At 46.0% G+C, this 25,930-nt stretch overlaps 2 protein-coding genes across 5 annotated transcripts; one reads left to right on the forward strand and one right to left on the reverse strand.

The window, feature by feature from the left end:
- The first annotated feature begins 984 nt into the window (after positions 1-984).
- On the forward strand, positions 985-7,881 carry Acr (acrosin). Of its 2 annotated transcripts, none has more exons than XM_090328989.1 (5): positions 985-1,068; positions 2,049-2,255; positions 2,463-2,746; positions 6,482-6,627; positions 7,141-7,881. In XM_090328989.1, exons 1-5 carry the CDS (start codon positions 1,001-1,003, stop codon positions 7,657-7,659), a joined length of 1,224 nt encoding a protein of 407 aa, XP_090185115.1. In that variant the 5' UTR covers positions 985-1,000; the 3' UTR covers positions 7,660-7,881. The 2 variants fall into 2 exon arrangements, with proteins under 2 accessions (XP_090185115.1, XP_090185116.1); XM_090328990.1 differs by having other exon boundaries at positions 1,011-1,064.
- Positions 7,882-12,529: 4,648 nt separating this feature from the next.
- Positions 12,530-25,781, reverse strand: Rabl2b (RAB, member of RAS oncogene family like 2B). 3 transcript variants are annotated; one of them, XM_090328993.1, is made up of 9 exons: positions 25,548-25,781; positions 23,939-24,093; positions 19,706-19,735; positions 18,308-18,387; positions 17,173-17,252; positions 14,991-15,102; positions 14,059-14,156; positions 13,703-13,786; positions 12,530-13,533 (listed from the first exon to the last, which is right to left on the reverse strand). In XM_090328993.1, exons 2-9 carry the CDS (start codon positions 24,043-24,045, stop codon positions 13,453-13,455), a joined length of 672 nt encoding a protein of 223 aa, XP_090185119.1. In that variant the 5' UTR covers positions 24,046-24,093; positions 25,548-25,781; the 3' UTR covers positions 12,530-13,452. The 3 variants fall into 3 exon arrangements, with proteins under 3 accessions (XP_090185119.1, XP_090185117.1, XP_090185118.1); XM_090328991.1 differs by having other exon boundaries at positions 25,484-25,781; XM_090328992.1 differs by lacking the exon at positions 25,548-25,781 and adding an exon at positions 25,039-25,241.
- Between the last annotated feature and the right edge of the window lie 149 nt (positions 25,782-25,930).

Genomic DNA, 25,930 nt, shown 5'->3' on the forward strand with positions numbered 1-25,930 from the left:
GCTTCATCAAGCCCATAATGAGTTGGAACCTCCAGTCTCAGTCTCCTAGGCTTACAAGCTTGAGTCACATCACTGGAGATACCACCTTGGGGCACTTAGGTTCCAGAGAGGAGACCTGGAGACAGTCAAGGAGGTATATGAGATGTTGTGATCCTCAGCAGTGGAAAGGACGGTGGGTTTGTATTCATGAAGTATGGGAATTTGGGTAATACAAGATTTTCTGAAAAACAAACTAAAAGCAAAAGGGCTCTGGAAAGACACAGGTGGGAGAGTAATTGCCTGATCAAGAACCTGAGTTCAGTTTTCAGTAACACACACACACACACACACACACACACACACACACACACACACACACACAAAACTGAATGACTTTTTGAAAATACTTGGAAGAAGGAAACACCATTTCCCCCACTAACTATTAAGGATTCATAATCTGCTCAACCTGATGACTTTTAGCCACAGTTCATGCTTGCAGTGGTCATAACTCAAAAGGAGGTAGTCTTGGCTAGGCTGGGACGGCCTATGGCAGTAATTCCAGCTACTTGAGGGGCAAAGATCATGAACATTATGGTCTAGGCTAGTCCTGGGCAAAATTATAGGGTGGAGGCCAAGAAAATTTTAAATAGAATTCAGGGTGTGGTTCATGAGTCTTTGAGCTCAAATCTTAGCAGTGTCAATAAAATAAATAAATAAAAAAAGAACTGCTCTTGAACTTGCACCTGGTTTGCCTGAGACCTCAGAAGAGTAATTTACCATAAAGACTTTGACTTTGGGCTGGAAGGAATGGAGTTGCACGTAAGTCCCCAGTGCCCCAGGGCTGGGGTAGCTTATACAGGAAGTTGGGAAGTCACTTCAGCATGAATCAGTTAAGCCAAGGGCCCTGTGCAGATTGCCTAGTGGGAGGGGGTGGGTGATTGCCTTGCTGATTGGCCAGAAGGCCATAGAGCTTTGTGAGGTCATGGCTTGCGGGCCTGTCTGGAGCAGGAGCATAGTAGAGATGCTGCCAACTGCCGTTCTGCTGGTGTTGGCAGTGTCTGTGGTTGCCAAAGATAACACCACGTGTGAGTAAGTGTTGGGGGGCCTTGGTGTGGGGTAAGAGCATCTCCTAAACGGCAGACCCCACCAAGACTCCCTCTGTCTGGGACTAGGGTGGGGATAAATCTTGAATCTGAGCAGTCCTAGGGTTGTCTTACAGTTCCTGTAATCCACATCCCTAACTCAGACCCTCCCAGTTTCCAGAGCCATTGGCCTAGAGCCCCTCAGTCTTCAGTTTCCCTTGAAAGGGATCCTTCAGCTTCTAGAGCTGTTTTCCCTGCTCCTCCAGTAACTGTTTCTCAGACATTGGGTACTGATTTTTTAGGAGCTGCTGTCCTCCAGTGGACAACTGAGCTATCCTGCCTATTCCTGGTTTGAAAGGCATTATGTGCCACTTGCATACTTTCCCACCCCACAAGGATCCTACAGTTCCAACAAGTCCCAGCTACTGGTAGCCTGCCTCTGCTGACACAATTCCCAAGATAGACACTTCTGGGTCCCCACTGCTTCTAGTGTGCCGCCCCTGCCTGGAACCATTGAATGCTGGCACCTGCTCTCTCCTGCTGTCACTGTCCAACCCATTCTGCATCTGTAAGACCCCCTCAGGTAGTCACACTCTCCCGAGTCTCCCACTGAAGACTGATTCTGAAGACCATACTTAGGCCATTGTACTGAAGACCTGCTGCCTCACTTCTGACTCCTATTCCTCCTTTAGGGATGCCTCTGTACCTCTAGAATCCACATAGCCTGCCCTAGCTCTTTGGACCCCCTGCTTGTTCATCTTGTGATGATATATATTTACACACACTATCCAATAAATCATAATGGCCAAAAAAATTTCCTGGGGCCTGTGGCTTTCTGTACTCCTCATCCCACCCCCTCTCCTAGAACCATGCAGGAATTTTCCACTTTTCCTAACCCCATATCCCTGCCTGCCTCCCCCCAGGTGTGAGGTACAAGGACAAGCTGTGCCTATTCTTGGTTTGAACTGTGTCCTGATCTCTCCTCAGTGGCCCCTGTGGGTTACGGTTCAGGCAGACCTTACAAGGGGCTATCCGGATCGTTGGCGGACAGGCTGTGCAGCATGGGGCCTGGCCTTGGATGGTCAGCCTCCAGATCTTCATGTCCCACAACAGCCGCAGGTATCATGCATGCGGAGGTAGCCTGCTGAATTCCAACTGGGTGCTTACAGCTGCTCACTGCTTCGATAATAGAAAGTACGTGTGGGGACGTGCAGAGGGCGGTCTCCAGAAGGTTCTCGGAAAGGGACTTTCCTCAAGGGCTCTGTGCAAGGTCTTCCTGGGGCTCTGGGTCAAGTGGTAACTAGACCCTGATGGGGGAAAGTTCCGAGGGTCACTCTCCCCATAAGCATTTGTCTGGCTAGTCTGTAAAGGAAAACAACTGGCTTACCTTTGTGCCTGCAGAAAAGTCTATGACTGGAGACTGGTTTTTGGAGCACAGGAAATTGAATATGGGAGCAATAAGCCAGTGAAGGCACCTCTGCAGGAGAGATATGTGGAGAAAATTGTCATTCATGAAAAATACAACGTTGTGACAGAAGGGAATGACATTGCTCTCTTGAAGATCACCCCTCCTGTCACATGTGGGCGCTTCATTGGGCCAGGATGCCTGCCCCATTTTAAGGCAGGCCCTCCCAAAGTTCCCCAGACCTGCTACGTGACTGGATGGGGTTACATAAAGGAGAATGGTGAGTACAGGAAATGCTTTTCGGTGGGTATTCTCCTGGGCATTTTTATGGTAGCAGGAGTCATATGTTGCTTGGCTGAACAATTTTCAGGCTTGATTCAACGTGGTACCAGAAACAGGACATATTATGCTACCCTTCCACAGCTGAAAAACTCTTGAAAGTCACATGACTGGTGACAGTGTAGGTGCCTAAAGGAAGGATGAATAGCAGGCACAAGTAGATGCTTTGCCTTTTCTTTGTGGGTCATGGAGCTTGAACTCTGGACCTGGGTGCTGTCCCTGAGCTCTTCACTCCAGGTTACCACGCTGCCCCATGAACCACAGCCCCACTTCCTATTTTCTAGTGATTAATTGGAGATAAAAGTCTCATGGTCTTTTGTGCCTGGGCTGGCTTTGAACCTCAATCCTCAGATCTCAGCCTCCTGAGTAGGATTATAGGCATGAACCACTGCATCCAGCTGCTGCTGCTGCTGCTGCCTCCTCTTCCTCTTCTACCTCTTCTTCCTCCTCCTCCTCCTCCTCCTCTTCCTCCTCCTCCTCTTCCTCCTCCTCCTCCAAACAGAAAGGTGTGCACATGGTTTTGTGTATGTGGGCCAGTTTTCCTCATTCAAGATTGGAATGGCAAGATCAGATGGCCTCTAAGATGAACATTTCAAACCTGTGACCCAAGCTGTCTTTATCAGCAGTAGGCTAGAGACTCACTCCCCATCTTGGGCAGTTATAGTTCACGCCTGCAAACTAACAAGGAGCCACAGATATCTCAATAGTTCTGGGAGATGTGCAGCTCCCTCTTTAGACTTCTCTGTCATTGGCCAACCATGTCTTTCCTGGTTCAGATGTCTTGTTCATTCAACATCACTGGCTCATGTGGCATAAGATGATTTGTGCCAATAGACTAACAGAGGGCCCAGGATGTGATGCAGAACACTGCATGGTGATGGCCTTAGTCTCAGATACCTTCCTCACGTACTTGACACTTAGAGGCTTGTATATCCAAGAAGCTACAGGTCACTTAAGTGGCAGCAATATTTTTGTGATAGCAGGTTTTGTGAATAGATAATACCAAGTAGAACTTGGTTCCTCTATATTGGTTCCATAGTGGTCATGTGACTTTTTCCCCCCCAGTTCTATGGCTTGAACACAGGACCTGGGCACTGTCCTTGAGCTTTCTCACCACTTCTGGCTTGTTCTGTGTATGTGGTACTGAATAATTGAACCCAGGGCTTTGTGCATGCTAGGTAAGCACTCTATCACTAGGCTATGCTCCCAGCCCCTTGCATGACTTTTTAATATTATACTGGGGATGTGAAAAAATCAGTTTAGCACTCAATCTGTTCCTTTTTTTTGTCAGCTATGGGGCTTGGACTCTGCAGCTGAGCTCTTCAGGACAAGACTAGGTTTAACACTTTGAGCCACTTCTTTTTTTTTTTTTTCTGCCAGTCCTGGGCTTGAGCTCAGGGCCTGAGCACTGTCCTTGGACTTTCTCAAGGCTAGAGCTCTACCACTTGAGCCTCAGCACCACTTCTGGCTTTTTTCTATGTATGTGGTACCGAGGAATCGAACCCGGGTCTTAGTGCATGCTAGGCAAGCACTCAACCACTAGGCCAAACTCCCGACCTTGAGCCACTTCTTGTATCCTGGTAGTTAATAGGAGACAAGAGTCTCACAGACTTTTGTGCCTGGGCTCGCTTTGAACTGAGATCCTCAGATCTCAGCCTCCTAAGTAGCTAGGATTATAGGTGTGAGCCAGCAGCCCACGGCTTTTTTTTTTTTTGGCCGGTCTTGGCATTGAGCTCAGGGCCTGAGCACTGTCCTTGGTCTTCTCAAGGCTAGAGCTCTACCACTTGAGCCACAGCACCACTTCTGGCCTTTTCTATGTATGTGGTACCGAGGAATCGAACCCGGGTCTTCGAGCATGCTAGGCAGGCACTCTACCACTAGGCCAAACTCCCGCCCCCCCCCCCCCGGCTTTTTTTTTTTAAGTACTGGTCCTGGAGCTTGAACTCAGGGTCCTGATGCTGTCCCTAAGCTTTTTTTTTTTTTTTGCTCAAGGCTAACATTATACCACTTGAGCCACAACTCTATTACTTGCCTTTTGGTAGTAGGTTGGAGTTAAGAATCTCACAGACTTTCCTGCCCAGGCTAGCTTTGAACCACAATCCTCAGATCTCATTCTTGTGAGTAGCTAAGATTACAGGCATGAGCCTCCCAAACCTCGTGTTTATGTTTCAGTTTTTTCTCAGTCCTGGGGCTTGAATAAGGGCCTGAGCATTGTCCTTGGGCTTTCCTCAAGGTTACTGTTCTACCTTGAGCCACCGCACCACTTCTGGCCTTTTCTATGTATGTGGTACCGAGGAATCAAACCTGGGTCTTCGTGCGTGCTAGGCAGGCACTCTACCACTAGGCCAAACTCCCGGCCCCAATTTATTTTTTAGTAAGAAAAAAAAAAAAAACCTCACATTCTTTTCTTCTCTCTTATTCCTTTCTCCCAGAGGTGGATCCAATTCCTGACAAATTTGCTTCCTATTTGTCCTTTAGGGAAGTAGGTATTGTCCTAAGCCACCATTGTTTTTCACTGGTATTTGTTAACATACAACTTGCCTTGTGGCCTGGGGTGTCCATCTTCATCCCAGCTGCTGATGCCTAAAGATGAGGATGTGCATTATTCAACATACCTGGCTCTTCACAATGAAGGTGTATGGCTGTCAAGCTCTGTCATAGATTGTTGTCATGGTTATCTCATTTCCATGGTTGGCATACACAAAATTCTCACTTCTACCTGAAAGAGAAGGAAAGTGGAGGCTACAGTGGTTGCAAAATAGACCCAAAGCTCAGCAAACACACACTCGATGGTAATCTACCTGTTGAGTACTCAATTCTGTATCATAGCTCCTTGCATTTTCTATCTTACTTCCTGCTTAGCTATGTTCTAGGTCTTCCCTACATCAGGCTGCTTCCCAACAGTGTTGCTGATAAATTCAACACCCACCCAGTAGGCTACGGATTCTTCTGTGGCCAGGGACCAGCACAGCTACTGCTATTAGGTCCCTTCTGGCTACAGTGGTTCTGGGACTGGGTCTAAGCTGTACCCTAGACAGACCTTTCCTAATCCCAACATTGTGACAGGGTCTTGGGTGGTAAATGAAACACTGAGTCAACTTTCCTTTTCCTAAAATCCCCTCAAAACAGAGGAGGCAGGGAGGATTCGGGGAGATACAGAGAGGAGATTCTGTCCCATAAGTAAGCATAAGGAGTCCTGAGGAGAGGTTACAAAAAAGCAGTGAGGAGGGTGACTTATAGAGGAGATATTGGGAGGAATGAAAGATGTTTCTCAGCTTTGGGATCTGGAGAGGGGCAATCCTGGCCAGATTCCAGCTCCCGACATTCCCATAGTAGGTGGTGGTGTTCCAGCTCCTGATGCCAAATGGGACTAACAGGACCATGGAGCCATCATGAGTGCGTGGGCACATGCTATGTATTCATTCATTTATTTTGTAATGCAACAACTAACATCCTGAATCTGCCCCATCTACTATTAACATATACACATCCACCACCTTCTTCATTCAGGTAACAGTCTTCTACTTCCATACATGTGCTCTTTCACTGTGTAGTTAGTTCTTCCCCTCAACAATGTATGAGGAGAGGCTGAGGGATCTAGATTTAACTAGAGCGTTACAGAGGATAGGGGTCCAGATCTTCCTGATCACTTAATCTTTGTGTGGCCTGGCTGCAGCTCCCAGGCCATCACCTATCCTGCTGGAGGCACGTGTGGAACTCCTTGACCTTGACCTGTGTAACTCAACCCAGTGGTACAATGGACGTGTCACATCAACCAATGTATGTGCAGGATATCCTGCAGGGAAGATTGATACCTGCCAGGTAACTTCCCTCTGGTTCCCCCACCCCCACCCCTGACACCCACCAAGTATTCATCAGGCCCTCAGAACATTTTGTTTTGGGGTCTTGAGCTTTATCATCTCTACTCCCTGCCTTGGGCCCTCTTTTAATAATTCCTTCTCTGACCCCTTCACCTAGCCTTGATGGTCACAATGAGAATGGAAGGTGCTATCACCCAGCTACCCTTAACAAAAGATCAGTCAACACATTTAGCCCTTGTCCCAACTTTAGCACTTACAATATGCCACTAAACCTAGTCTTGCCTCTTCCGAGAAACACAAAGAAGAAAGCTATAGTTGTTAATACAGTGCAGTTATGCCACATGCATGGCCCAGTTGGGGTCACCTTGAATTTACACATTCATTTGTGCTTCTAGCAGCACAAAACCATGTGGTTGCAGAAATTGTCCCCCCACCCCCACCCCAGAGTCCCATGACCCCGCTTGGCAGGAAAAGTGGCTGAGGCTGAGAGTGACTTCTGTGTCTTTCTGAGCAGGGGGACAGTGGTGGGCCTCTCATGTGCAGAGACAGCGCAAACAGCCCGTTTGTGGTTGTGGGAATCACAAGCTGGGGAGTAGGCTGTGCCCGTGCCAAGCGTCCTGGAATCTACACAGCCACCTGGGACTACCTGGACTGGATTGCTTCCAAGATAGGACCAAACGCCTTGCACATGATTCAACCAGCCACGGCTCCCCCGCCTACTACCCATCCATCCTCCTCTCACCTTCACTCTGCCAATCCTGCCTGGTATTTCGAAAATCCTCCTCACTCTGCTCACGCTGCTCAGGCTTCTCATACTCATTCCCTTCGACCTCAGCCCTATCCACCTCAACCCCAATCCCAATCCCCACCATCACCACCACCACCACCTTTTTCTCACACCAAACCTGAAGCACTTTCTTTTGCCAAGCGCCTACAACAGCTTGTAGAGGCTCTAAGGGGAAGGCCTTATTCGATTGCTAAGCACTCTTACTACATGGGATCTACAGAGTTCCCAGAAACAGTCCTCTCCTGATCTGACCTTGTTTTCAACAGACCCAGGCCCTTTGCTCCTCAGAAAGAAGAGATATGAAACATATATATATATATATTTATAAATAAATAGATAAATATGAACACACACATGCACATGAAGAGATGCTTCCTGGACTTTTATCTGCCTGCTCCAACTCCAACCAAATCACCAACTCTTTTCCCTCCCTCCTCCATCCTGTAATAAAGTGAAATTGCTCATGTGTTTGCGTTGTGATTTTTGTATTTTTGGTACTGGGGATGGAACCTAGGGCCTCATGCTTGCTAGGTATGTGTTGTATTACTTGTGCTCTACTCCTAGGATTTTTATTTTTATTTTGAGATAGGCTCTTGTTAACTTTGTCCAGGCTAGCCTTGAACTTGCAATCTTCTTGCTACCACCTGAGTGGCTGAGATTGCAGATGTGCACTACTACATCTGACTTGGGTTGGTTTTTTTTTGTTTTCATTCATGAATTATACGGCTAGAATAAGGTGACTGGGGCCATAGGTATGTTTCGTTCACACTTGGTGAAACTTCACAGATGTTAGAAATACAGAATTGTCTCTGTATATGCATGTGTGGTGTGGGCACTGAAAGAGCACCCTGAGCTGAGCTGATCAGGAAGGAAGGATAAGAGACCAAGTCTCCCAAGAACAGGCCCTATTCTCCTTTTGCCACCACGAGAGCCAAAGAGGCTTCTGTGCAAAGGTTTGTGGTACTCAGAACACAGAGGATGACCTAAATAAAAAGTAGTTTTACTTGTGGTTTACTGATAGATAATAGAAGATCTCCTGTTCAAGTTTACTACTGGCTTGTGGTAAACCTATTCATTCCTAGAGTCAGGAAAGAAAAGGTTATTTGCTAATGTGATGGGGGGCAATTTCTAGAAATTGCTGTGAGAGACTGGCTGTCTTTCAGAGGAGCCGAAGTTTTGAATAGGTTTCTTTGTGGGTATTTAAGCTTGTCCATTACAAGGAACCAGTTTGGCCCATTAAAAGGTAAAGATATAAAGACATAATATACAACCAATAAAAAAGTCCAGAACAGATATATATATATATATATATATATATGCAATACTGAGAAGGCCAGCAAAGCATGAGCATAGTCTGAAATTTTCCCTGATTGGCTGCTTAGATGGTCAGACTGGCAGAATCTGCCTTACATGTAAAGCCCCAGCCAGACTGCCCACATCTTGAGTGCAGTCCTGAGAGAAAAATGTGGCTAACTTCCCATTCTTGCCAAGGGAGCAGAACCTGACTGCTGGGTTGATTATCCTGAATGCTGATTGCTGGGAATAAAAAGGCAGGTCCTGGAGAGAGAAAAATCTTTCAAATATCCACAGGGACATAAAGGCATATTAAAGAATCTTGATTCCCTTATGAACCAATGTCAATAGTCTTTAAAGTTAAGCTACACACTGGCTCAGTTAGCTACCTGGGAGGTGAAGCCTTGAGTTCAATCTCCAGTACTACCAGAAAAATAGAATATCTATCTATATTGGCAAAGATGAACACATTTGATAAGAACCAGGAACTTAAAACCATAATACCTGAGTTGGAGGCTGTGCTTGGGCTTCAAGGCTGATGAATAAATGACTCTAATATTCCCTAGATGCCACATATTCACTGAACCCCAGTGTACACGATCTTTTGGAGAGACTAACCAGCTGCTCAGTAGTAAAATGTCCATACTAGTCTATGCCATCCCAAAAGCTGCAATAACTTCATGCTTTGAAAACAATAGTACTTGGTGTAGGCTCATCTTGTAGGAGAGACCAAGTATTCAGGGCCTCTCAATGTTTGCTCTGCCAATAAAATAGCACCTCAGGTCAGAATCTATGGCCCAGAAGTTCAATGGTGGTACATGGCTACAGGGCCCACTATCACACCACGTTGTGTAGAAAGATACTGATTCAACAGAGCAATAGAGACCCTTTTTTATTAAAGAATTTATTAACATTGATTTTTACATCATATTTCAAATGACATATTTAACAAACAAGTATTCAAGAAGGGAATCTAATAGAGACCCTTTTAAAGACCCATCTGAGGTTCCTATTTGGAGGTGACCCTGTCAGGATGGGGCTTTTAAGAATATGCTATACAGCTCAGTTAATATATGGTGATGTCCATGCTTACCAACAGGGGGAAAGTGTGTTAAGTGTGTTGTGGATGACTTTTTTTTTTTTTGGCCAGTCCTGGGCTTGAGCTCAGGATCTGAGCACTGTCCTTGGGCTTCCTCAAGGCTAGAGCTCTACCACTTGAGCCTCAGCACCACTTCTGGCTTTTTTTTCTATGTATGTGGTATCGAGGAACCTTGGTCTTCGTGCATGCTACGCAAGCACACTACCTCTAGGCCAAACTCCCAGCCCATGTTGTGGATGATTTCTAAGTGACACAATAAGGATTTCACAAAATATAAAGCCACGCTTCTTGAAGTTTCATGTGTCAGTTAACTGGAAAGGAAAGAAGGAAGTTAGCTTTCTGGGAAGAGGTAATTGGATCTGGTCATCATTATGAGGAAACAATATAATAAAGCAAAAGCAGGGAGGAATGCACTTGATACTCAGGTGCTTCATGCTATGTAGGTGATCCATGTCATGCAGTATCAAGAGCAATCAAAACCCCATAAAAGCTCTCAGGCAAGAGGTGTACTAGGTGAACCATGTAGATCAGCTGAACTTCTAGCTAGAGGACAGTAGTAGGAAAGGATGATGATGCTTTGGTCTCCAACAGAACTCAGCTGTAGCATCAGGGGCTCATTTTCCTTTTCCCACTGACCTTCCTCTCATATGCTTCTTTAGAACATGTGACTAGGTAGTCATGAAGAAGCTTTGCTTAGAAGGAACAAACCATTTTAAGAAGCAGGGCTACTTCAGAGTGGGCAGTAGTGGATTGTTGGCACTATACCAGATCATTCATTACATAAATGTAAATATATAGCTTCCCTACCCGCCCCCTCCAGCTAAAGTGGAACCATTTTGCCTTCTCCATTTTGTACCCTTTGCTGACCAGACAATTCCTATTCCCACCCTCAGCCTTGAAGCTAGACAAAATCTGGGATTGTTTGTACTCTAGAGCTTTTCTGGTAGTGAGCTGTTGCTTCAAGTTGAGACAACCTTGCTCGGCTTCTTGTCTCCCATCCACTCAGCTCCCTGCACTCATCTTTGGAGAGAATGGCTCCAATTGGTCATCTAACTCTCAGGCTCTGCTTCTAGGGAATGTGATACAAAGCAGTGCTAAATCAATACCAATGATGAGTTTTACAGTATGTGAAGTCTATTTCAACAAAGCTGCTTGCATTAAAAAATTAAATTTGGCTGGCCAGGAATTTGGTAGAGTGCTTGCCTAGCATGCATGAAGAACCGGGTTCGATTCCTTGGTACCATATACATAGAAAAAAGCCAGAAGTGGTGCTGTGGCTCAAGTGGTAGAGCTCTAGCTTTGAGTAAGCCCAAGGACAGAGCTCAGATCCTGAGTTCATGGCCAAGAACTGGCAAAAAAAAGAAAAAAAAGAAAAACAAGAAATTACATTTGGGGCCAGGAGTTTGGCATAGTGGTATAGTGCTTGCTTGCATGCATTAAGACCTGGGTTTGATTTCTCAGTACCACATAAGTAGAAAAAGCCAGAAGTGATACTGCGGATCAAGTGGTAGAGCTCTAACCTTGAGAAAGCTCAAGGACAGAGCTCAGACCCTGAGTTCAAGCCCCAGAACTGGCAAAAAAAAAAACAAACAAAAAACCCAACCAACCAAACAAAAAAAAACACTGGTTTGGCTGGATCATTATCTCAGTGATTAGAACAACAGCTTGCATGCATAAGGCCTTGGGTTCAAACTCCAGTACTGTCAAATAAACAGCCACTTTACTATTTACAATAACTAAAACCTTTCTCTCTTTCCCTCCCCGTTTCCTCTTAAAAATCTGACCTCATCAAAGTAATGCATTTCTAAAAATCTCCAGTCAGGTGAACCCCGAGTTGACTATGTGAGCATCATTTATTTAAAGGAGAAACACCCACACCAAATATCTATATGTTTTGCTGTTGCTACTGTTAGTTCTGGGGCTTGACCTCAGGATCTGAGAGCTGTCACTTGGCTTCAACCATTTGAACCAGAGCTCCACTTCTGGTTTTCTGGTGGTTAGAGTCAGGATTAAATGAATTAAATGAGACTGAGTTTGTCCACCCAGGCTGGCTTTGAACCAAGATTATCGGATACCAGTCTCCTAAGCAGCTAGAGATGATAGGCATGGGCCACCAGAACTCCGCACTGGATTTTTTGTCATGGGGCTTGAACTTTGGGCCTGCGCACTCTCCTTGAGCTCTTCATCTCAAGGCTAGTGCTCTACCACTTGAGCCACAGCACCACTTCCAGTTTCCTGGCAATTAATTGAAGAGTCTCATGGACTTTCATGCCCGGGCTGCCTTTGAACCATGACCCTCAGATCTCAGCCTCCTGAGTAGCTAGGATTACAGGTGTGAGCCATTGGTGTCCGATTTGGTTGTTTGTTGTTCTTAAAATCTTACATTTCAGGGGCCAGGAGTTTGGCCTAGTGGTAGAGTGCTTGCCTAGCATGCACAAAGACCCGGGTTCGATTCCTCGGTACCACACACAGAAAAAAGCCGGAAGTGGTGCTGAGGCTCAAGTGGTAGAGCTCTAGCCTTGAGAAAGTCCAAGGACAGTGCTCAGGACCCTGAGCTTATGCCCAGGATTGGCAAAAAACAACAACAAAAAAAACCCCTTACATTTCACTGAAATGGTCCTCTCTAGTGGTAGATCAAGATAATCTTTAGCAGCAACTGTGGTTGATGATCTGTATCTTTTCCACTCACAGTATACCTCAGAACCTCTAAGCACACACACATACTCTATGTAATCAATGTTTATTGTAAAAAAAAAACAAAAACAGAAAACAATACAAACAAAACAATAATGAAAACAATGCTCAGGATGATCATAAAGTATACTACCAAGCCACAGGCTCTGGGCAGGGGAGGAGAGACAAGCAGGGGATCTCTTCTGCTGTAGACCTTGGCCATTCACAGGAGGTAGTGTTCGAGGAGTCCTAATTAACTGGAGGAAAGGTTCCCATGCCGACAGGAAGACTTTAAAAGCTGCCCTGAAAGCTGACTTCTTGTAATCCAAATGAAGTATTCCTTGTGGCACAGCTGTGTGACCTCATGTTTACCTACAGTAGTAATGTCTATATGTGATTACATATAACTAAACATGTCACTTGTTTTTATTTAACTGTGATGAAAACCCATTCCTGTGATCTTGGCCTTATAAAGAGTTTCTAAAATTGCAGGCTCTTCAAAATCTGGAATGAACAGTTCTGTGTTCAAAAACATTGTTTAAAAAAGTTGGCTGGGAGACAAGGGAAAAAGGACGAGGCCTCACAGATTCTGCAAGGGGGATGTGATAATCAGAGATTAGCAATCATTCTCTTGGCAGATATATATCAGATATCCCAGTAGTCAGTTTTGGGAGGAAAAAACAAAACCCAAACAAACCTTAAACACCCAAGTGTCTATTTACTAGAGACATACAAGTGTGTTCCCTGACCCTTTGCTATGCAGCTGGTGGTAGCGGTGGGTGCTAATTCTGCTACAGGGAAGTTTGTGAGGTCTCACACCAGGGTGCTTGTGCTGACCTCATCCCATACCAGGGGATGGTGGGTTTGCAGAAGGCTGAGCAAAAGGTGGTCTGATGATCTTCCCTCAGAGCTGGAGGGTTATTCCAAAAGGTTCCCCTACATCCCCAAATCAGCAATTCGAAGCTGCTCTGTGATCAGGTAGGGGATGGGCTTTCAATCTTGCCACTCTGCTCTTGGTCTGGTGTATCTTCATCTTTCTGCTCCAACTTGAAATTCTGTGAACAAGGTTCTACATGAGGCCTGGCCCTGCATTGGCCCAACTGTAGCTTGAATATAATTGACAGTATTGAATATTGAAGTATTGGGTTATATTCCCTATCTCTGAAGAAGAGGCAAACTTTTTATATCCGAGCCCCCTCCCCGCTCCGGTTGGGCTTGACCTACCTCAAGCTCCTGTAAAACCTCATCCATGAAGTCCTGGGAATTTTGCTTGTATGCCACAGCTAATCGAATTGCATCATTGAAGAGCTAAAGGTGGTAGAGGCAAAGTGTGACAGTGGGCAGAGGGTCTTGGATTCTCCCCCTCCCCCTGAATTAGTAAGCTCATTCCTCATTTTACTTTCCTCATCACCCTGATTCGGTCAATAGACTTTTGCTGCATCAAGTACAAGCCCACCACCCTATTCCCTTCTTGCCTCACCTGCCTACTCGTCCATCCTCCTGGTCCTTTCCAGACACAGATCCCTACAACTTCAGTATCTATTCCCATATCACTGTCTGTCCCTGCAGTATGACATTACCTTCACAACATTGGTACCATCAGCAGCTGAGACAAAGTACAGAGGCAGGGAGAACTTCCTGGCAAAATGGAAGCTTTTCTGAGTCACCTGTGTGTCCGCTGCAGAGAAAAGCAGGACATTGGCCTATCTATCCAGGTTAAGGGAGAGGGGATGTGGAAGGTCAGTGGAGGCTCTGTGCTAAAAAAAAAAAAGTAGGGTAGAAAGGGCAAGGTGGCTCATGCCAGTAATCCTGGCTACTCAGGAGGCTGACATCTGAGGATCAAGGTTCAAAGCAAGCCCGGGCACAAAAGGACCTGAGACTCTTAGCTCCAATTAACTTCTAGAAAATGGGAAGTGGGGCTTGACTGAAGGGTAGGGTGGTAGTCTTGAGCTGCAAAGCTCAGGGACAATGCCCAGGCCCAGGGGTAGGGTGGTAGCCTTGAGCTGAAGAACTCAGGGACAGCGCCCAAGCTGAGTTCTAGCAAGAAGGAAGAAGAAAGAAGAAAGAAAGAAAGAGGAGGAGGAGAAAGGAAGAAGAGGAAGAAGAAGAGGAGGAGGGTAATGTGTTTTGCTTTGTTTTTTTTTTTATTTCCCAGTCCTGGAGCTTGAACTCAGGGCCTGAGCACTGTCCTTGGGCTTTCTCAAGGTTAGAGTTCTGCCACTTGAGCCACAGCACCACTTCTGGCTTTTTCTATGTATGTGGTACGAAGGAATTGAACCTGGGTCTTCATGCATGCTAGGCAAGCCCTCTACCACTAGGCCAAACTCCTGGCCAAGGGTATATGTTCTAAGTGGACAAGATTTGTCTTGGGAAGAGAGACTGGCATCTTTAAGGGGAAAGGAGTAGGTCGGGAAGGATAAATCGCCAAGTGCTGGTCATTCTGAGGCAGTGGGAAGTGTATGGTGTAGGGTCCCCAAGAATCACTGTCACCCAGGTACAGGGATGGCCCCACCATCAATTTTATTAGCCACCACGACGCATGGGATCTCCGGCCTGAACTCCCGAAGCTCTGCATACCAGGTGCTCAGGTTCCTATAGGTGATTTTCCTCTGTACATCGAACACCTGCAAAGGGCAGAGGAAGACAGCTCAGGTTTCATTTCTGCAATCCATTTCTAGGTGACTCACCTTCCCCACAAGCATGTGGGTACCGGCATGTGCTACTGCTAGGGAATTTAGACTGGAACACTGGCCAGAGGAGGGTATGAAAGGGACCAATTGGTATGTGTCCTTGACAGGAGGGTGTCAGTCACAGATAGGAGAGGTAAGCTTAAATAGTAGATGCCAGAGCAGGATTGAAACTGAAATAAGGCTTTGTTTTCTGTTTCTGTATTTTTGGTTCTACTTGCCTTACCTCATATCCTTTTTTGTTTAGCATCTTCAGTGATTAGTACTGAGAATTCTCAAGGGCTTAAGAGACTGAAGAGCTAGGTAATGAGCTTCTTCTTTATTCTTGGAAAAGGATCAGGAGGGAAGAATCCTCACCAGCTGCTAAGCCCCTTTGGGCAGCTTTTCACTAGCCAGTCCATGAACCAGAAGTGGGGTCATCTACTGTGCATAAAAGAATAACTGAGAAACATCAGAAAAGCATATAGAGAGAGGTGGTGGTGTCTAAGCAGAGCCTAAACAATGAACAGTATTTCAGTGAACAGGTATAAACGAAGGCAGGCCAAGGGAAATGCAGATGGGAAAGAGCATATCCCTTCCACTGCTGTTGCTCATTCAGGATGAGGACAAGGTCATGCACACTTAAGGAAACCACAAAGTAGGAGGTAGGACTGGCAGGGTGGGTGTTGTCCAATGCTACTGAGTGTCAGGGCAGACCTGTATACCAACAGTGGTGGCAACTTTTCTACCCCATGTGCTTTTATCAGAGATGTAGTATCCTTCGTGACTACAGACAGAATGAGGTTGTTTGACTTGCAAGGTTAGGCTACAGGGCCATACAGCATCAACCTAGTTTTCCTTGGGTACTCACAGTCTTGAGATACAGCTGCCATCCTGTGAGCAAGCCATATCAGTATGTACTAACAAAGTACTTGTGCAGACACATGCAGCAATACCTGCATGGTATTGGGCCAGTTTGCTCCCAGCATGTGTGGAGATGCCTGGGACTCAACCTAGAGGGGTCTTAGCAGAGACTACAAACTGACTGGATTTCTTACCCAGGGAAAAAGGGAGTTTTGTGCTACTACTAAGTTAGACTCATAATTCAGTAAATCAGTCTATTGGGGTGGGTTGCAGCTCAGTGGCACAGCATATGCTAAACTTGCAAATGGTCCTAGGTGTACTTCCCAGCACCAAAAAAGGAAAAAAGACTACGAAAGCCTGTGTTTTTATTCTTTTTTTTTTTTGTCAGTACTGGGCTTGAGCTCAGGGCCTGAGCACTGTCCTTGGACTTTCTCAAGGCTAGAGCTCTACCACTTGAGCCTCAGCACCACTTCCGGCTTTTTTTTTTCTATGTATGTGGTGCCGAGGAATCGAACCCGGGTCTTCATGCATGCTAGGCAAGCACTTTAACCACTAGGCCAAACTCCCGGCCCCTTTATTGATTCTTATGTTACAGATGGTTGATATTCATGACAATATTTTAAGTGGATCAAAAGAAAAACGTATCTTTCTTATCCACTAAGAGTGGTTGCCCAAGAAAGCAGCCATGTTACTCACAGGCAGAATTCCTAGGAGCCAGGCTTCCAGCCACTTTTTACTCTGACTCTTTCCACACTGCATTTCTACACTTGACCACTGGTGGAACCCTGATAACAATCAAAGTGAGAACCTGGAAGGGAGGTGAGGGCTGGTCTGAGAGAGACAGATCCCTGGAAATAAATAAGAGGGCCTTGGGAGCTTCCAGGGAGGTATAGTCTCTTTGCCTCTTGAACATACCTCTGATGTTGGACCTCTGAGCTTTTACCCATTAGAATGACAGTTTTGCACCTTTCCTTTACCTGTCCCTACCTGAGGGCAATTCACTAGGCATGTTTCCACTTAGAAGTTCTGAGCACACGGAGTTTATAGCATTCTGGGTTGCCCTGACCCCTTGTTTCACAGTATCCAGCTTTGGTAGAAGGGCCCAGGACTGATGAGACTGTCATTTCCTCACCCCTCAGGTCTACCTTCTAGCTGGTCTCATACCATGATGCAGGCGTGGGCCTTGTGGTAGTAGGAGGCATGCATGCTCTGGAACCGCTCCTGTCCTGCTGTATCCCAAAAATCTGCAATGTAAACACAGCTTCATCTCATGGCACTGGAGGGCAGAAAAACTCACACATCCCAAACATGCTTCTGTGTAGAAACATGACATGCATGCATGTGGTGCGAACCACAACATGTGTGAGAGAACATGGTGAGCATGGGGAGGAATGGGTACCACATAGCTCCACATTGTCTTTAGGGCACCATGTCCCGGGATGTGTTGTAAGGAGTGTGTGTGTGCACTGGTGGTGTGTGGGAGGACACAAGGCAAAGGACCAGAAGGAGTATGCTGTCTGAACCATGTCTAGGAAATCCTGTGGGGTGGGAGGAGGGTAGGTCTTCCTCATCTCCACAATCAAGATGGGCTACATTTCCATGTACAGTGGTCACAGACTGGATAGTAAGGCAGGATTAGGTGGCCTTGCCAAAGAAGAGGTTGTAACCTCGTGGAAGGTGAAGTCCTGAATAGGAGATGCTGTTCAGGCCATAACTGCCTTGTTAAAGGTTTCTGTGCTCCTTTCCCTGGCAGGTCTAGCCTCCTGACAACCTCCTTTTCTGAATCCTACCCTGCACACTAGTCCTGGTCCTTGTGATAGAATCTTCATGCCTCTTCCTATTTGCATGCACTACTCTCTCTCCCCACCTCCCCCTCCTCCCTTCCTCCTCCCCCTTCTCTCTCCTTCTCCAGACCTCCATTATGAGGTCTTAGCTCTAGCTCAGGACCTGGTTGCTGTCCTTGAGCTTTGATTTGTGATCTTCAAATCTCAGCCTCCTTGGAAGCTAGTATTAAAGCTGTGAACCACTGGCAGCCAGTTTTAAATTAATGAAAGGCATGTTTAGTATTATATATCTATCAGTGTGCTTTCAATGCCATTCACAATATACCATCTTAGAGACAATGGGTTTATCCAGTGCTGCTTACTTGCTACACATTACTACAAAGCCATTATAAATTACTGATATGGTTCTCCCTTTTCTTCCCTCTTTTGACTTCCTCCTATGGACTTCTCATTTTCCCTTCTCTCCCATTTTCTCCCCCATGAGGCTCTGCATGGCCTGGACCCATGATGCTCACCCACAAGGATGGTCTTTCCATCTACTGTGGCAGTGTGCTTATATAGAGTCAAGGCATATGTGGACAGCTGCTGTGGCTGACTACACATAGGTTAAGGAGCAAAGGGAAATAAAAGGGAAAAAAAGAAACAGGTAGGGGGTGTTTAATGTGATGAATGTGCCCCCTCTCTCTTTTTCTCTTTTGAGATTGTAAATTTGAATGAAGTTTGCTGACAGAGATCAGTCTCAGTGGAACAATGGCACAAGCTCCATGGAGGTACAAAGGCGGCAGTTTTTGGCAGTGTGTCCTGGCCATCTAACTCTGAGATAAACATGGAACAGAATTTTCCAGAGGAACTGTCATAGCAGTAGCATCACGCAGTGGGAAAGTGTAACTGGATGCCACACGTCTTTTATGGACAGAGACCTTGTAGGCCAAAAAGGAAAACACTAACTTCAAGAAGCAACATGATTGTTCCATGGGAAAAAAAAAAAAGGTCTCATAAGCCAGGTAGCTGACAAGCTATTTATAAACTGAAGCTGCCTATGTGTAAAATCTAACAGAAAGCTTGCAGCATGGCATCTCGATGCTGGAGGTGCTGGATGGCCTAAGCAGCCAAGCTGAGACAACACTGATGGGCTGAGTACACAGGAACACTTGGTACAAGGTAGAACAAAATACACTCTGATCCTAATATGACTGACATGACTCTTGTAGAACCAGGGCAGGGAGCAACATGTTCTAGGAGCCTTTCTTACCTGCAATTCTCAGTGGATCCACTTGGGAAGGTTTTATTTTATTACTGGCTGTCTGTTTTGAAGGTAAGAGTTTTGTGAACTTTCCTGCTCAATCTGGCCTCAAACCCTTCTACTCAGCCTCCACAGTAAGCAGAATTACAGGTATAAGCCACTGGAGCCTGGCCTGAGAAGTTTTGTAAAAAGCTCCTAGTTACAGGGACGCCTGCACAATGTGACAAGTCACAGGAGGAGGGATCAGCTGGTACCTTATATTTTATATAATTCATCTATAACAGAGAGTTTAAATACAGTTAAGAATTCAAGTTTCAAGGTAAGAAGTTAAGTGACAAGGTCACTTACTAGGAGTCAGAGTTACTAAGGAGGAGGCCAGGTTTTAATTCAGACATTTGATCCAGACCAAATGCTCTGTGCCATTCTTCTAGTCTTTCTAATATAAAAGAAATCCCAAATATGAGTAAACTGCAGCACGGATAGCAGGGATCATGTGATGTGTGGATCAATGAGGGAGAAAGTAATGTGAGGAAAACCCATGTGTCATTACCCATCCACTCCTCCCTGGGCTGCTATTGAAAAAGGGAAGGCTGAGGCTGAGATGAGATGCACCAGAGTTGGAAGAGCAACAGGAACAGGGAGTTTCTTTTAAAAAAATCTTGAAGGATACAATCCATCCATGAGAAATCTCTCCATGAGTCTGTTAAGGGGAAGGTTGAAAGTGATAGGTCACACAGCATCCTAATCTCTTTCTTACTCCCACTTTATCAATTCCATGCTGACACCTAGAAGACACCTGTGGCTCCCCCTCTCCCATTAAGCCTGAAATTTGGGACTCTCCATTACCAACCCTTCAAAGCAAAACTACTTATGTCACTATGGGTGCATAGACCAGCATATGTGAGGCACTCAGATTCACTGTTTTCTACCTTAACACATCATGGCCCATACAATTATCCCTGATCTACACATGAGGATGCTGAGTCTAGGAAGGCTGCACCCCTTCATTCCAAAGCCTTTTTCCTAAGATTCTGTAGGTCCTCAGAGGTTTGCTCAAATGTCACCTAAACAGTGAGATCATCCCTGATGACTACTTATAATATATAAACTGTTCTACATACCTAATACTTCATCCTTCTCTGATTTCCATATAACACCAACTGAAACAAGCTTATTTCATGTCTCTGAGCCCAACATTAGACCTGGCTTCTATATCCACTAATCTGATTAGATCATATAGTAAATCTCTCCCAAATATTCTCTAAGAAAAATTCAGTTGTTAAAAAAAGCCCAAATTGAATTTTAGCATCATCATGATCATTTTTTTTTTGGTCAGTTGTGGAGCTTGAACTTAGGGCTTGGTTGCTGTCCCAGAGCCTTTTTTTTTTTTTTTGCCAGTCCTGGCTTGATCTCAGGGCCTAAGCACTGTCCTTGGACTTTCTCAAGGCTAGAGCTCTATCACTTGAGTCTCAGCACCACTTCTGGCTTTTTTCTATGTATGTGGTACCAAGGAATTGAACCCGGGTCTTCATGCATGCTAGGCAAGCACTCTATCACTAGGCCAAACTCCCAGTCCCTGTCCCAGAGCTTTTTTGCTCAAGGCTAGTGTTATACCACTTTGACCCAGAGCTCCACTTCTGGTTTTTAGGTAGTCAATTATAGATAAGAGTCTCCTGGGCTGGGAATGAGGCTTAGTGATAGAGCGCTTGCCTAACATGAAGCCCTCGGTTCTATTCTTCAGTACCACATAAACATATAAAGCTGGAAGTGACGGTGTGGCTCAGGTAGTAGAGTGCTAGCCTTGATCACAGAAAGGCTCAGGGACAGTGCCCCAGGCCCTGAGTTCAAGCTCTAGGACTGGCAAAAAACCAAAACTGAAAACCTGAAAAAACTTTATTTGGTGGTTGTGGGACTTCAACTCTGGACCTGGGCGCTATCCCTGAGCTCTTCAGCTCAAGGCTAGCACTCCAGCACTTGAGCCACAGACAGTGCTAGATACAGTTTTCTGGTGGTTAATTGGAGATGAGTCTTATGGATTTTCCTGTCCCAGCTTGTCTCTCTCTCTCTCCATCTCTTTTGCTGTTGCTGTCTCCCTTGCTTTTGTGCTCTTACTATCTCTCCCTCCCACCCCCCCACCCCGCCAGTCCTGGGGCTTGAACTCAGGGCCTGGGCACTGTCTCCTTGGCTGGCACTCTTTCAATCACTTCAGCCATAGTACCACTTCTGGCTTTTTTTTTTTTTTGCCAGTCCTGGGCTTGAGCTCAGGGCACTGTCCTTGGACTTTCTCAAGGCTAGAGCTCTACCACTTGAGCTTCAGCACCACTTCCGGCTTTTTTCTATGTATGTGGTACCGAGGAATCGAACCCGGGTCTTCATGCATGCTAGGCAAGCACTTTAACCACTAGGCCAAACTCCCGGCCCACTTCTGGCTTTTTCTGTGTATGTGGCACTGAGGAATCGAACCCAGGGCATCATGCATGCTAGGCAAGCACTCTACCACTAGGCCACGCTCCCAGCCTTGGTGATTCTTTATGAAGTAAGATACAGATTTACCACGTAACTTGCATTTTACTCCCAGATATATAGCCTCCAAATTAATGGACAGACAGTTGTGTACCAGTATTCACAGCAATACTATTTATAATAGCTAAAAAGAGGTAAAAAGTCATGCAACCATTATCAACAGAGGTAACATTCTCTCCAGAAGGCAGTACCCAGGTAAGGGGATACCTGCTTATGGAAGTGGGAACCATATGAGTGCCTACCCTCAATGGAAGTCTGGGATGCTTATAGCAGTCACCAATCATGAATGTGCCACTGAAAAGAAGGCACTTCAAAGAAGATCTGGTGATCTGGGTTCCCACTCATGTAAATTTTTGTACTGCAAGAATGCAGCAAGACTTCCACATCTCTCTGGACGTGAGGGTGTGCTGAGACAGTGCCCTCCAAATCAATGCACATAGGTGCATTGGGAGTTCTTAATCAATGGATGTTCTCTCCCAACATACAAGTTAGAAATACTTGAAAATGCCATAGAATTCTAGATTTTCAATAAAACAAGAGTTTCTTATCTGTCCATTTTCCCTCAGATCTATTGTTTCCACCATACTGTCTCTGGAACTTTCATCTCAGATATTGCTAAGGGCTGGTGACTATTTTTTCTTCAAATGTCCTGGGCTAATGCTGGGTAATATTTAATATCCTGTTAACAAATTGTATTTTTTGTTATCCCTTCAAGTGAAGCTGAAGTTAGTTAGGGTTGTACCAACTTAGCAGGTAGGCCCCTTGAATCTCACTATAAGCTACATTCCCCCAAATATCTATCAGTTATTAGGCTATAATATGCTCCCCATCTACCTGCCACTCTTGTTCTCCATGTTAGCCTCTTCCAGTGGGGACAGAGGGTTTATTATTTATTGGGTAACCTTCCCAAAGTGTAACATCCACCCTCATTTTATTTTATTTGTACTGTTCTTGGGGCTTGAACTCAGGACCTAGGTGCTGTCCCTGAGCCTGAGTTTGTTGTTGTTGTTGTTCCAGGCTAGCACTCTTAACACTTGAGCCACAGCTCCACTCCCAACTCTTTGGGAAAAAGAGTCTCATGGACTTTCCTGCCTGGGCTGGCTTGGAACTGGAATCCTCAGATCTCAGTCTCCTGAGTAGCTAGGATTAAAGGCACTAGCCACCAGTGCCTGGCCAACCTCACTTTTATTATGTAGAATGTTTATGGTAAGTTCAAGGCAACTGTAAAATACAAAGTAACATTGCAGTATGTGAGTGTAAAATACAAAGTAACATTGCAGTATGTGAGTGCAGTAGGGGGGAAAGAATATGAATTCATGATTACAATCTCAAAACTGCAGTCTCAAAAACTGGGAGAAAGCAAAGGAAGGGGTGACACTGTCCATAAAAAAAAAAAAGGTTCTTATTATCTGACTTATAAAACTGTAACTCGGGTTGGGAGTACAGCCTAGCATGCACAAAGCCCTGGATTCTATTCCTCAACACCACATGCTCAGAAAAAGCGAGAAGTGTCACTGTGGCTCAAGTAGCAAAGCACTAGCACTGAGCAAAAAGTGCCAAAGGACAGTGTGCAGCCCTTGAGTTCAAGCCCCAGGACGGGAGAGGGAGAGGGAGAGGGAGAGAGAGGGGGGGGGGGGAGAGAAGGAAAAGAAAACTGTAACTCTTCTATGTATCATCTTTATAATAACAAAATTTTTTTAAAAATCTGCAAAGCATCTAGAGAAGTACTTATAGCTACCTGAGTACAAAGTAGAAAATGCGGTGGGCATAGACAATTAGAGCACACATTTAGGTAGGAACAACTCTACTCTCACTTCATAAAGGTAGAAATGGGCAGGCACTGGTACTAGTACCAGACAAGTAGGCTACCTCATGGAGTTAAGCTGTAAGCACTGCAGAATGTTGCTTTACCTCTCCAGGTAGAGAGTTCTGCACCTGGTCTGATAGTCACTGAAGTCAGAAGAATAAGGCATATGGCTAAAATCACTTTTATCACCATTATTCAACCTCTCACTTTTCCTTTTTGATTTCAGCTCTACCACCCCTGCAATCCCTCAGCCCATGTGACACACACAGAGGAATATTCCAATTCTTACCTCCTCATTTTGTACTATCCCAGTAGTATCAAAGGTTACTCACTCCACAACTTGTGTCAAGACTCCAGGAAAACATTCTAATTCCTTAGTCCTTGAGTCATAACCCACTCCTTTTCTCAACAACCATAATTGCTGATGGGATCCCCTCATGTATATCTATGCTCTAGCCAACACTCCTTCCTTATGAGCCCATAAAATCCACACTCCTGTATGACTCCAGAGGACTTTTCTAAGAACTGAAACCCTCTTAGGTTCTGGTGGTCTCCCCTAATCCTTCAACATACTTAGATTTGCCCACCGCGCTGTCCCCCAAGCAGATGATCTTCACATTGTCATCAGCATCATATTTCTCTTGGTCCAGTTCACAGCGTTTGGCTCTGTCCCCTGCCATTGGGTCCAGGTTTTAGGCCAAGAGTCCAGCCAGGGGTTCTGTCACAATCTAGGAAGTTCAACCAGAGGCTCTTGTTAGAGATGTGAAGTCCTTTTAACTAAATGTACTCATTTACTGATGAAAAATGGGTTTGAAGGACATACACTTTTCTCCATTCACCAACAACTTGGCCACCTTAGGCTATAACCCTATGTCCACAGATTCTCCTAGGTAATTTCTTTACTGTAGGTATGCTCATGTTATATGTCTCACTCTCACCTGCTGCCATCTGTTGTGCTGACAGCCCCCCCCCACCCCACCCTGTTGTTTTTGGTGTTGGTACCGGGGCTTGAACTCAAGGCCTTTCACATTTCTTAACCCTTTCCCCTATGACTGGTACTTTTAACATTTAAGCCACTTCTCTAGTTTGATTTTTTTTTTTTCTGGCTAATTGGATATGAGGGTCTCTCAGACTTTTCTGCATGGTCTGGCTTTAAACTATTATCCTCTATCTTAGCCTTCTGAGTAGCTAAGATTTCAGGCATGAGCCACTGATGCTGCCTTTTTTAAAAATAAATTCAACACACATGTTTCTCTTGTAAAACTACAACAACAAAAAAACAGTGCCCATATCATATGTTAAGTGTGAGACACCTGTGAGGCAAAAACAGCCCCAGCTCTCATCATTGAATACCATGGACCAGACAGTCTAAGATGCCTAACCTATATTCTGGAAGATCTTCCCTCATTTTTCCCACTTTCCATCTTCTATCCTGCTTCCATCAGCAAGTGCCTTTCTCTCCTCTAGACGAATATTCCTCAAACTTATCCTGCGGAGATATTTAAAAACCTGTAGCTTTAGGCATCTCCAAAACGTTGAGACACTAAATGTACCTACATCCAGATTGGTTCCCTTGCCCCTCAACTCATAGATGCAATTGCCCATGAGGCTTGTGAATTGATAAAGGAACACAAGTGTAAGTTAAACACAAATTATATTTTAGTCCTACTCACCCCCAAAGCTGATCCTTATTGCTATCTGTACACTCAGTGCCGACACTCCTCCGTTACCAGCCTACAGAATCCACACGATGTGTAACATCGTCTCTATCTTGTTCCACCCTCTCCACATCCCCAAGTGGCTCTGCCAACATTCTTAGTAAAGTTCTACAGTCAGGTTCTGAGTTGCTGGGACCAGAAACGACACAGTGATGTCGACCTAGTGTGCTGAGCACTCATTAACAGCAGAATTGGCACTGTGTTCGCATGCTGCGGTGAGTTAGGGCACAGGGGTTTACACCAGCCAGGGGGCAAGGAATGGCAGTAAGGACCCGCGTTTCGGGGGCTGTGCAAGAACTGAGTCTTGCGCACAGTGGTAGGCTCAGGTTTTTTCTAGTTCAGTGCACGGAAGGCAGTCCGTGTTCCCCCACCTCCACCACGCCGACGAGCTCAGCCTCACCCCTAACTCTGGAAAGCCTTCGCGGCGAGCTTTCCTTCGACCCGCAGCATTCCGGTGCACTCACACGCCGAGCGCCGCCTCCCGCGCGGCCTTCCCGGCCCAGGGCCCTTCGACGGTCCCGCCCGGCCGTTCGGGAGGAGAGCCGCTCGCTGACTGCCTGCCTCTCCCCGGGCGGCTTCGTCCTCCCGGGCGGGGTCTCGAGGGAACACCACAGGCACTCCCGCCCGCCGCTGCGGACCTCGGCCTTGGTCGGCCGGCTCGCCTCGCGCGGCGCGGCGCCTGGCTTTAGCGGGGCCGCGTCCCCGTGGCTGCTACGCAACCGCGCCGGGACCTCAGGCAAGGACCCCACCGGGCGCGGGCTGGCTAGCGCGGTGCCTGAGAAACAGCTGGAGTCGGGCAGGTCGGCTCCGGCAGAGCCGGGGCGCACGGCTGCTTGCCTTGGGGAGT

Source organism: Megascapheus bottae, chromosome 2 (genome assembly GCF_031878675.1).
Source record: "Megascapheus bottae isolate mThoBot1 chromosome 2, mThoBot2.hap1, whole genome shotgun sequence".
Lineage (NCBI taxonomy): Eukaryota > Metazoa > Chordata > Mammalia > Rodentia > Geomyidae > Megascapheus > Megascapheus bottae.

What these genes read in the sequence shown, in the direction of transcription:
- Rabl2b (XM_090328993.1), bottom strand. Translation starts at nt 24,045, where the DNA reads ATGGCAGGGGACAGAGCCAAACGCTGTGAACTGGACCAAGAGAAATAT. An exon ending in AGCGCGGTGGGCAAATCTAA is followed by an intron (nt 19,736 to 23,938) that starts GTATGTTGAAGG and finishes TCCCCTTAACAG; the next exon opens with ACTCATGGAGAGATTTCTCA. An exon ending in AGGCCCACGCCTGCATCATG is followed by an intron (nt 15,103 to 17,172) that starts GTATGAGACCAG and finishes TGCCCTTTGCAG; the next exon opens with GTGTTCGATGTACAGAGGAA.
- Acr (XM_090328989.1), top strand. Translation starts at nt 1,001, where the DNA reads ATGCTGCCAACTGCCGTTCTGCTGGTGTTGGCAGTGTCTGTGGTTGCC. An exon ending in CACTGCTTCGATAATAGAAA is followed by an intron (nt 2,256 to 2,462) that starts GTACGTGTGGGG and finishes TTGTGCCTGCAG; the next exon opens with AAAAGTCTATGACTGGAGAC. An exon ending in GGGTTACATAAAGGAGAATG is followed by an intron (nt 2,747 to 6,481) that starts GTGAGTACAGGA and finishes GCCTGGCTGCAG; the next exon opens with CTCCCAGGCCATCACCTATC.